Here is an 11,766-nt window from a genome sequence, read left to right as displayed (position 1 = left end):
CTTCATAGTTCTTTTGGAGAGACCTTTTGTGAATAAGCCCCTCAACTAGCTTTATCCCCCCCCCCACCCCCACCCTTTCCATTTCTGGAACTTTCTATTTATCTTCAGCCTCCTGGCTGGGGGCAAATCTGTATCTTGAGCTTCAAATCTGGCTTGGGACTCACAGTAAACATGGTTCTGCTTGTTCTTCACCAGCCCTCCTTTGTATAAACAGATGTGGTGGGAAGGGAAGGGAAGCCAGATCCCCGTGAGGGGCAGGAGGTCTCTTTTCTGGAGAAGTTTCCCAGCTGCAGCCAGGAGCCCAAGGAACAGGACACGTTTCTGGTTCAGGCCTTGGAACTGGCAGTTCTTCCCAACAGGGGCTGTTCCTCTCTCTCTCTCTCCTCCACCCTCCACCCCCAGCCTTTGTTCCTGAGAATGCTGTCTCCATGTGATGTCTAGATCTCACTTTTGCCAGAGCAAACATTTCCAACAAGGCTTATGCTAAGGACATACTAGGAAGAGAGTTCTTTTTTTTTTTTTTTTTTTTAACCCCTTCTCTGGAGACTAGGATCTGGGAAGCCAGCCCTCCACACCTGTACTTTTTCCTCTGTTAACATTCCCTTTGTTCTTTTGTACCTTTGTTACCATCTTCAACTATCCAGGGAGGTTTTGAAGGGTGGAAAGTTGTCAATTTCCAAAATAACAATTCTGCTTTCTGCGGCTGTTGATGCAATCTCTGCCGTAATTCAGTGTTTTACATTTTGCACATTAGTTATGGATACGAATAAAGGAAGGAATACTTCAGGGCTCTGGAAAGAAGGGGGTGGGGCTGACTATTTTGCAACCCAATCTGAAATAGGAAAGAATTTTCATGGGCCTTCTGGCCTTCTACCTGTGTCCAGAACTTAGTCTGTTAATCCTCCTTCAGAGGTGGGTGAGGTGAAGAAGGTGGAAGGGAGTCTCTAGGTTTGACCCTGGAGGGGACCCTGTGACTTCCACCCAAGGGTCCAAATTTCTGGCCTCCCCAGACAGCCACTGTTCTTATCCACAAAAGGAACAAAGGAAAGGAGCGCTGGGCAGGCCTTCCTGATGGCAGGGAATGTAGGGTTTAGTGGGAGAAGTGAGGCCATTGCTTTGTGCCCCTCTCTCCAAGAATTCTGGGGAATTCTAAGGCGATGCTCCCAGAGCTGTGGCCAGGAGGACAGGAGAGTCAGGGACCCAGGATGGGTCCCATTTTAGACCAGTAGAGGAGAAGCAGAGTTCCAGTTCTGATCTGCTGACTTGACTCTCAGTGTATCTATGACAGTGAGCGGCATGGGTGCGGAGGGCGTTGGGGGGACGTTCCTTAAACCAGGGCAGCAATAGTAACAAGGACTTGGATTTTTAGGAGCCACGATCATACTCTGTCATCGTTCCAGCTGACAATCTGCCACTCTCCAGACAGGAGAGGCAGCGGGAAGTTTGCAGTGGACACCCAGAAGCCTTCCCTGTAAGAGAAATTAAAAGAAAGCCGGTTGTTTTCCAGGGACCCTCCAGTTGGGGGGATCCTGGGACACCCCCCCCCCGCCCGTAGGCCAAAATGCAGCTGAGAGCAGGTCTTCTTAGAAGGGCTCTCCTTGCCGCTTCCTCTGTATTCCACATAACTTACTGACTCCATATATTCGAAACGATTTGTTTACGGCGCTGCTGCGGGCGGCAGTTAACTCTCACCGCGCCTGGGGCGGCCAGGGAATTTCCCAGCACCCACCTCAGGTCTGCAGCCTGCACAGAGCCCGCGGCGGCGCGGAGCGGGGGTCTAGTGAATTCGGGGCGGCAAAAAGAAGTGCGTGCAGCCGGGACAGGACCGGGTGGGGCCGGCGAGGGCAAGAGGCAGAGGGATGCGGCAGGCCGGGCACGGCTCAGCATCCCCCTGCACTCGGTGAGGTCGCCTGCCTTTCTCCCCAGCTCTCCGGACCGGCCCGGGCATCCCGGGGCTGCGGAGGGTCAGGAGGGCCGCGAGGGTCTGGGGGGCAAAGGGCGACCACGAGGCGTGGCCCGCTAGCCGCGCGGGACCCCGAGGAGCTGCGCGGGGAGCGCAGGGGCGCGCGGGGCGGGCGCGGCGCGGGGCTCACGGCGCGCGCGCGCCTCGGCCTCGTCCGCGCACACGCGCCTCCCCGAGGAGAAAGAGGCGGGCGGGCGGGCGCCGAGCACCGCGGCTGCGGCGGCGGCGGCGGCGGCGGCTGCAGCGGGCCGGGCCGCCGCGAGGGAGGGGAGGAGGGGAGGAGGGGCGGGCGCAGGGCCGGGGAGGGGGCGGCGGCGGCGCGGCGAGCTCGCCGCTCTCTCGTGAGTGTGCCTGCGCGCGAGCCGGCGAGCGGGTGAGTGCGCTGGGCGCTGCTGCCAGCCGGGCCGGCCGGGAGTCGGGGGCGGGGGGCGCCGGAGCCCCGATCCGGGGACCGGCGGCGGGCGGGCGGCGGCCCCTCGGGCGCGGCCGGGATGCACCTTGAGCGGTGCTTTTCGTTACAGCGCGCGGGCGGCCCGAGCCTTGGAGGCGGCGGCGGCGGCGGTAGCAGCGGCGGCGCTGACACCTCCCACCATGGACAGCTTCGACTTAGCCCTGCTCCAGGAATGGGACCTCGAGTCGCTGTGGTGAGTCCCGGTGCCTGCCGCTTCGGGCGGGCGGGAGCGGCGAGGGGAGCCCGGGCGGCCCGCGCGCCCTCACCTGGGCCGGGGGGCTCCGGCCGCCGTGGGGGTGGGGTGGGCCGGGGGCGCCCGCCTCGCCGGCTCCTTCCTGCCTCTCCTGGCTGGATGCACCGCCGCCTTCCCCTCTATTTGCCCCCCTTTCTGGTCCCCTCCCCTCCGTTCTACCCGCCCCAGCCCAGGGGGCCCGCGACATGTGTGGCAGGGGCAGGTCGCAACCATGCAGAGAAAAAGAAGCGATTTTTAGAACGTGTCACTAATGCCTGGGGATCCACCCCTCGACCCCCTAACCCCTCTCAGCTCCCTCCTCTCCGATTGCGCCTCCTCCCAGTTCTCCGAAAGCCTCGGGCTCGCACCCGCGACCCCCTGGAGTTGGCGCTGCTGCGAAGTGCCCTCAGAGGATGCTCCAGCCCCCTCCCTGCTTGCGCCGGGTCTTGGCGGCTGCATCCTTTCTGTCTGTCCCACCCACTCCCACTCGATTTGGAAAAGTGAACACCCTGGGCAGGAGGCGAATTTTTCTCCGTGCGGGAATTCCAGAGGCCTTGGCCCAGGGAGACTGGTTTCCTGGAGGTTCACAGTTCCTCTGGGCCCTTTCTTCACACCTCACCACAGTTGTACTCCTCCTCCTCCTCTCCACCCTCACTCCCGGCGCGGCGCCCCGTGTGTCCCTTTATGCCTTGCTCACAGCTCGCAGCCTGGGTGCACTCTGGGTTGTTTCTCGGGGATCTCACATTAAGGAGCTGCTGTAGGTAAATCGCAGGTAGAAACAGTTTAATTCCGGTTGCGGGTGTCTTAAAAATCCCATTGGCTGCTTCAACATCCCTCTTATTACCCCTCACTCCCTCTCCCCATCCACCCCACTATCTCTTAAATGTTTCCAACCAGCCCTATTCAGGTGGTGGAATTACTGCCTGCATATTCCTGGAGGAACTTGTGTTATGTTTAATATTTACGGGGATGAACATCTGCTGGAACAAGCATATTAACTGTACTCTGTTCTGCCTCTGGTAATCGCTTATTGTAGTACTGAGCCCCCCCCCTCTTTAATTCAGTAAAGATTTCACATGTGTCTAAAGCTGCAAGTGGTGTGCACATGAATATGCAGTGCACAATTTTAAAGCTAAACTGCTGTATGATTTATGGCTCATATGGATGATATGTGGTCTATGTGGGTATTTGCAGTGATTTAGGCTTCCAGTGACTTTTATTTTCCTAAAGACAGGTGTAACAAAATAAACTAGACACAAAGCTAGCGAATTATCGAGCAGTTTCTTATAAAAGATCCGATGGTGAGTAAGTACAGCTTGCTCTGCATAATGCTGGCGCCTATAAAACACACAAGGATGGGCCCTAATGTAATAAAACTTGTATATATTACACTGGAAACTTCAAAGAGTCAGTGTAGAAAGAATATGAAACATGTTATTACTCTATAAAAGTTGCTAATTACTGTGTTGCTGCTCCTGGGGATATTTCAGCCTTTCATTTACAGATACCTGTTATTTTACAGGTTTACATTTAGAAATGTTGGTTTCTGGCACCAATTCAATAGGTTTCCAGATTAGCAACTATACTTTGAAAAATGACTTTTGCTTTTTAAACGGCAGTCAAAGGGAAGAACTTATTGTTTTGCCATATTTTTTATGCTGCTCGTCTGCTTGCTGACTTAAACTGAATCCCTTCATGACTTTTATAAGTGGTGTTTTGAGATTATCAGCCATAATTTGTGGACTCTTCCAGCACAGGGCCTGAGCGCTATTTTCCTTTGCAACTTTAGTTCCCAGATGAATTACCTGGAACACTGTTAAACAATAAATGTCTGTTGAATTAACTTGGAATTTATATTAGTTACAGTATACATTATTTTTTTTTTTACAAAAAGAAAAATTAAACATTTCAATAAAAACTGTACATGTAATCATGTTTTAATCAATACATCAATTTTTGGCATATAAAAGCATTCTTGATTACAATATAGTAGGACAGTTTGGCTGGAGTGTTTCCCATTTTGCAGATGTAGCATTTACATATCACAAATGCTTGTGTGTTTTATCTTTAATTTAAAGATAAACCAAACTCCTTGAGTAGAGATTTTTCTCTCAGTTATGGGTGAATTTTTGGATGGTATGTTCAAACTCAATTTTATGGTTTACTTAAAATTTTGTTTTTGGTTTACAGTTAAGCTAATAGGTGATCCAGAATAGCTATTCAACTACTTGCTGTGTTGTCTGGTATTTTCATGACCATTGTTTTCTTATTTGAATCTCATGACAATCCTGGCAGTGGTAAGTGGGAGGAGTCCCATTATATATAGACGAGGAAGTACAAGCTTTGACTTTACTGAAACCATAAAACAAATGACAGCAGACTCCAGAAAACTAATATTTACTGAGCATTTATTTTTACCAGACACTGTTGTAGGTACGTTACATATTTTAGGGCATTTAATCTTTATAACAGTCTTACAAAGCAAGTTCTCTCAGTTGTCCCATTTTACATATGGGGAAATTGAGGTAAACTGCCCAAGGTCAGATAGCTGCAAAAGGAGAGGTATATGTATTTGAACTAAGAATTAGCTTCAAAACCCACTTTTCTGATTTCAAATCCAGCGCATTTTCTAGGATCCTGCAGATGTCTCTTGGTTTGTAAAGATGGCTCTGGAATTAATTATAAAGCAAAGCCTTGATGAACTGGAAGTTAAGGTTCTGCTAAAATATCAAAAAGAAGGTCAGAATCTTAAATGGTATTGCTCTAAAATTAAAAATCTGAAAACAGAATGCCATGATTTAGGAAATTATATCTGCTAATTATGAATTAATTTATGAAACTAGGTATATATTTTAAATAAAGGTGATTGGACACTTCTTCCTTTATTTCATCATAATAAAACAGTTTTCTTTGAAGAGGAAGGCAGAAGTACAGATTAATGGCAAAAATGAATCTCATTTTAAATCCCTAACAACTTTTTCTAATTGGTGGATATTTTTTTTCCAATAAAACTAATTGCACTTTATTAGTTGTGACTGTGGCTTTGACTCTGAGCTCCCTTATTCTAGCCATCACGGAAAGTGTCTGCAAATGACTGTAGAGATCATATGAAGGGAAAAGCTTAGTACTACTGAATATAATCAATATATGCAATCAATTGATAATTCAATAACCACCTGCTCTGCTCCCATGCACACGGTTGCTCCTACTCAGAAACATCCATATTTATTTTTCAAGGAAGGGTTTTTAAGTCTGAATTGCCAGATGGTTGTTCTCTTTAGCTATGCCTTAGAGTTGAGATGGGTTACTTTAATTAACACTTTTAATTCTACTTCCCATTTCTAGTTTGAAGTCAGACTGGGGAACCTGGAACATGGTGAAGGTGCTCATTCTTACCCAGCTCTGTAGCTTCACTCAGTAGAGCCAAGTTCCTAGAGTTGGGGGATTCAGTAAGTCTGCAGGGGCAAGTGCTAGAGAGGAGCAGCACCTCTGCTCAGCTTCCTCTCCATTCCCTTCTGCTTTTCTCCTGTCATCTACCAACTTCGGGTCAGCTGCTAGACATATATGCCAGTCCTCAGGGCCTTTAAAATAATAACCATCGCTTTTCATAGGTTAACTGTTGTTTTTGTTGATTCACTTAACAAATCTTTACAAGACCTTGGGCTGGTTGCTGTAGGGTATGGAAAGATGAGTAAAACATGGGTTGTGCATATTGTCATCTAGTAGGAGAATGAGACAAGTCCATAAGTGCAAAAGGAAAGTCTTCAACTCTGGCAATTCAGAAGAGAACATATTTGGACTAGTGTGGGAGGCAGAGGAAGGAAAGAAGAAAAAATGAATTAAAAAAAAAACTAGTATGGAAGAGGTGGCCTTTGAACTAAGCTTTGGAAGATGAATGGGATTTTTACAGACCATGGGGGTGGGGGTATTGAAAGGACACAGAGGCATCTTGGGCAAAGAAAGAACTTGAACAAAGGCTTTCATTGGTGTCTCTGAAAGATTCTTTTATGAATCATGATGGAATTACCTATACTACATAGTTTAAAGATGCAGAACTTTGTAATCATGATATGGTTTCAGTGAATGAGGAAAATTTTCCAAAATGAACTCAAGCTTGTACTTCATCTGCCTTAAATGTGAACTCATTTTAGTTATTGGGGAGAAAGTCTATCAAAATGACATGGTAAATATTCAGACCCTCCCTATTACCCTGTCCATATATCTACATATAAGCCAGAATCCCATACACATTTTGTTCACTTTATATTCTTTCAAATTGCAACTTTTGATATTAGAGTACATGGATTTTGTTTATATACTTGTTTATTCAACTTAAAGCATTCACAGCATTAGGCATTGCTAAGAGGATAGGTATTGTAGGGCCCTGGCTTTTAAATGTTTTAAGACTACCACCAACAGTGACAAATACATTGAACTTGGCAATCACATATATCCGTGTAACGAGAGTCATGAAGTAACACTTATTCTTACTATGTACGATGCATTTTGATATTCTCTACCTATTTCTTTTCTTCTTAATTCTTAACTCCCGGGTTGAAACCTGCAGTTTAAAACTTACTCTAGGGTACACAAAGGAGGAACTTACAGGGAAATAAGGCATACACTTATCAACATCTGCAATACAAAACTGACACTGCCCTTTGGAGGGGGGTAAGGCCACATCCAGTTTAGAGAGTAAAATATTCATGGCTGAATGGCATTTGAAATGGATCCTGGGGAAGGAGAGTTTCAGGAAGAAGAAATTAAAGGGAGGAAAATCTATGTGGAAGGAAGACTGTGAATAGAAATATGGAGGAATAAAGTAAGGCTTGTTTGAAGTTGTCATTGCAGGGTGGGAAAGGACTGCACTCCTGCAAGGGGGAGGAAGACAAACTGCGCCACTAACAGCTTAGTCTCCATGGGGATGCCTCCCGGGAGAGCCCCCTGATTCTCTTGGGGTCCTTTGTAAATCAGTTGCTGCTGGACATGCCCAGGCCACGGTTTTCTTCAGGCCCCCTTGCTTAGGCTTCCAGGACCCTTCATAGTGTCAGAAAATTCCATAGGTCCCTATTTTGGCCGTCAGATCCCCGGACCTTTTCTTCCCACCCTAGCATTTTAAACCGCTATCACTTTGGTCAGTTCCTTAGGCTTAAAGCGGCTCACCACGACACACAGACGAATGGAGAGCAAATCACTCGCAAGGGAGACATGCACGCATGCGGAGAGCGCCAGGTATCCTGGAGCTGATTGGTTGAGAATAGCCCCGCCCCCCGTGGCTGTGCTTACTCTCATTGGCTAAAAGCAATCATGTGGTTGGCTGAGAAGGCTTTCATTGGTTGAAAGTCTCAGCACGTGCTCCGAGTGGGGGGAAAAAGCCTCAGCCCGTACATCCAGTGGCTAGGTTTGGGAGAGCCTGGCTTGCAGGGCTAGCAGGGGCCCACAGGCTGCAGAAGCCGGTGGCCAACATGGAGCGTCCACTGGAGCCCCGAACCCTGTGTGGGAGAAGGCCTGTGGGAGACGGTTTAGTTCAGGGTGCAGCAGTTGAGGACTCACGCTTGTCGGTGTCCGGGATGCGCGTTGGATGGGTTTTAACCAAATGTCTTTTGATGACGATGAAGATGAGCATTAAGTGTGGGGAAATGATTCCTTCCTGTGTTCCAGATTTTCCTTTGTTAAAACGTAGGAGGGTTGTAAAATGGTAAGAATCTATTTTGAGAGAATGTCCCTGTGAACCAGAATGGGTCTAATCAATAGCACTTTGGATTAGCAATTTGAACGAGGTCCTTGGCTCCGTCTAGGTTAAAAATTAGTCAAATTAAGAAAAAAAAAAAAAACCTCACTCTTCATATGGAATGCAAGTTTTTTGGTGTGTGCAAATGAAAATTTCAACCTGGAATAGACTTGCCTCTTTAAATTTTCCTTATTTTGGGAATAAAGCCTTGGTGGCAAAATCAAGGCCATAAAAGATAATTTTAATATCATTTAATGGTAACATAATGCTTCCTTGTTTTATTACAAAGTGAAATCCATAAAACTTATTTTTCAATGTTGGCTATTCCTTTTTGTCTGGTAATTTAATTGAGGTTTCTGAATTCAACTGGCTCCAACCCTTTTTTTCTGTTTGGCCCAGGGCAGCTCACGATTTTTCTCATTTCCTATTCTCAGTCTTGGTTTAATCACTTATAAAATGACAGCACTTACACTGGCCTACCTCATAAGGTTGTGATGTTAAGTAATAAAAGTGTCAATTGCTCTGTGAATGCCAAGTGTAGTTCTTTTATACCTTTTGCTTTCTTAAAAATGTCTCTTTTTTTCATAAACAAGGGAAGACACAGAAAGACCACATGGGGTCAGGTTCAGCCATCCGTGTGGTACAGAGTTCTGTTCCTGGTCATGGGACCCAGGGATGTTTTTGAGCGGAGATTAGTAGTTTGTCTTAGTTGTGCGTCATAGTCTAGCAGACTCATGGTTGGACTACTAACATGTGGATATAAGAACCATTACATAATCTTTGATGTTTCACTGAGAATGTATTGTAATGTTACCGCTGTTGACCGGTGACGAGTCCTTGCTTCCCCAGTGTTGAAGTATCACGCCAGAGAAGCACGCCTAGGCAAGTTTAGAGTGGAAAATAGAAGTTTATATTACAGGACAGCAGAAAAGACTTATCCCGGAGGAAGAAGGGGACCCAAGAGATGGAATCCATGGAAGTGCGGTTGTTTCCCCTTTTTATAGTTTTCGGTGATGGAATGTAGGTGGGAAGGCCCCAGGGGAGGGACACAGGTGGGCCAAAGAAGTAATCTGGGCAGGAAGGACTCCTGAGACAGCATCTTCAAGTTTGCTGTTCATTAACATTTCTTTGGGATGGGGTGTCTTCAAATCTGCTGGGGCTGTTCATTAACACTTCTTTGGGATGGGCTCTCTTCAAATCTGTTGGGGGCTGTTTCCTGGACTTCATTAACATTTCAAGAGTTGCTCAAGTTTTCAGGGGATTCATTCTCATGGCCTCCATTTTAGACCCGATTTACCTAACTACACTGACTACCTAATTTTAAATCTGGCTTCAGTATTACCAACCATTACAGCAAATGACTTCATTTGGCACTGTGGGTCTCATTAAATTATGTCAGGCTAATCATAATTTAGGTTTACTAGAAACAAAACACATAGTTAGACCAGGGTAAGAAGATACCACACCACCAAAGAAATGAAATGGGTTTAATTGGAGGAAATGGCACCTGGAGACATGGTGGGGGACCTCAAGATTTGAAGGTGTTTCACTGAGTTGGGGGAATAGTTCTGGTGGCTGCTCAAGGTTGCAAGCAAGATCTGTGGGCGTGCCAGCATTTCACCGGCTGTGGTGTGGGCTCTCAGAGCATGCCGATTTCCTGACTCTCTAGAAAGATATTCCTGGATAAGCAGACCAGGAGCAGAGGATTCCCTCCAAGAATCTTTCCATCTCCCAAATTCTGATTGTTTCCATCACAGGGAGCGGGAGACAAAGAGTTCAGAAGTCGTTAATTGTATTCACTTGTGTATTTTCCCCTCACACGTGGAGAAAGGCAGGGAGGGTACTTAAACTTCTTCACATAATTTCTCCCCGGGAGACTCATTGTTAGCAGAGGTAAACAAAGATGACTGTAATTTGGAGACCACGCTAATGTGGCAACTCAGTTTAGAGTTATGTGTTTAACTTGTTGGTGAACATAATTCTATTTTTTCTTTTTTATGGACAGGAAATTAGTTTTCGAAAATCCCCTAGAGGCTCCTAATGGGAGCCTGTTAGTCTTAGTTAAATTTTTCTTGTCATACCTGTGCTGTTTACCTGAGTTATGAAGTGACATAACAAATTTTCTGTTAGTGTTCATTGAAATGTTAATTAGTTGTCTGGCAGTTTAAGTGGGGGAGGGGGAGCTTTCTATACAGTGTGTATCATCATCAGTTTTAGGAAACAAATCTGTTTGTTTTCAAATTTCAAAATATGTGTTTTTCTATAGAAGGAATCTAGAGGAAGAAAAGACCCAGGGTGCAGAAGGCTATTTTGAGAGCACAGGTCAGTCAATTGCACTCTCATTTAGGAATTTGCTTCATAAACTTTAATGTGCACCCAAATAGCCTAGGGATCTTGTTAATTAACACGACCAGGATGGGGCCGACTTCTGTCATCCTGAACAGCTCACAGGTAATGGCACAGGACCCCAAACCAAGCTTTTAGTTGGAAGGAGTAAATGGTTAAAAAATCCTTGGAAAAGAAACTCTTTCAAAATATTACATTTTTCTTATCCCTGTTTGGGGGATACTTTTGTGTAATAACATCACAGTTTCACAGCTACAGAAGGATACATTTAGATGCAGCATCTATTTTATTTCTGTGAATCTTCCTAATACCATTCTGATGAGTGAGGGGGTGGTTAATTGCATCCGAGTGGGGATATGGTGGGAAAAAACATCAAGACCTAAGTAAACACCATTTGTAGTAAATCGGCTAATCACTTTTTACAGCTTTTCAGTTCTCAGATGTCCTTCAAAGTCTGGGTCCTGCATCAGGAGTGAATGCTGGGAGCAGTGGGACGTCTTCTGCTTCTGGTCGTTCAGGGAACCTCACCCGTAACTTCTGGAGGTGTCCAGGATTCTGAACAAACATCCCCATTCTTTTCTAGTCATTCTCTCTTTGGGAGGAAAGGAGTGGGGGCCAGGAGTGGGGACTCAGGGGGTGACAGTGGGAGGCAGGGTAGCTATTTATAGAATTGCTGCACTGCCCCTGGCCATAGCTGCAAATTGCAACTTTCCCAGTATCCTAGAGGAAATAACAGCTCAGACTCCAAGCAGAATCAATGGTAGGTCTCGGCACCTCAGTCAAGAACTTTCTATCCCTGCATGGCCAGCCATCCTCCCCCTCAGCCATTTAGCAGAGTACCAAGTCCATTAGGTGATCCAACTTAACAGTAGTTTCCGTGCTTAATTTCCAGTTCCCGTGTAACTGGAAAACTAGATTCATATGGATGGGACTGAGGAAAGAGCACAGTTGACTTTGCATGTTCTGTGAGATGGGTGGGAAGATCATTGACTTTATCTGCATAATGAGGGTATGCATATGTACTATATAGGCAAACACGTGTA

The 11,766-nt window shown here is 46.4% G+C and overlaps 1 protein-coding gene across 1 annotated transcript in view; it reads left to right on the top strand.

Annotated features, from left to right (window-relative positions):
- Positions 1-1,805: 1,805 nt before the first annotated feature.
- The window catches only part of AFF3 (ALF transcription elongation factor 3), a 502,728-nt gene continuing 492,767 nt past the window's right edge, over positions 1,806-11,766 (top strand). Inside the window, exons 1-2 of the mRNA XM_081264786.1 lie at positions 1,806-1,900; positions 2,485-2,607. Of these exons, the coding sequence (XP_081120912.1) occupies positions 1,860-1,900; positions 2,485-2,607 (164 nt within the window). The 5' untranslated portion in view covers positions 1,806-1,859. The remainder of the gene's footprint in view (positions 1,901-2,484; positions 2,608-11,766) is intronic.

The sequence above is a fragment of the Spermophilus citellus genome (assembly GCF_964194105.1).
Source record: "Spermophilus citellus genome assembly, chromosome: 13".
In the NCBI taxonomy this organism is placed as follows: Eukaryota; Metazoa; Chordata; class Mammalia; order Rodentia; family Sciuridae; genus Spermophilus; species Spermophilus citellus.
This window is presented reverse-complemented; position numbering and strand designations above follow the sequence as displayed.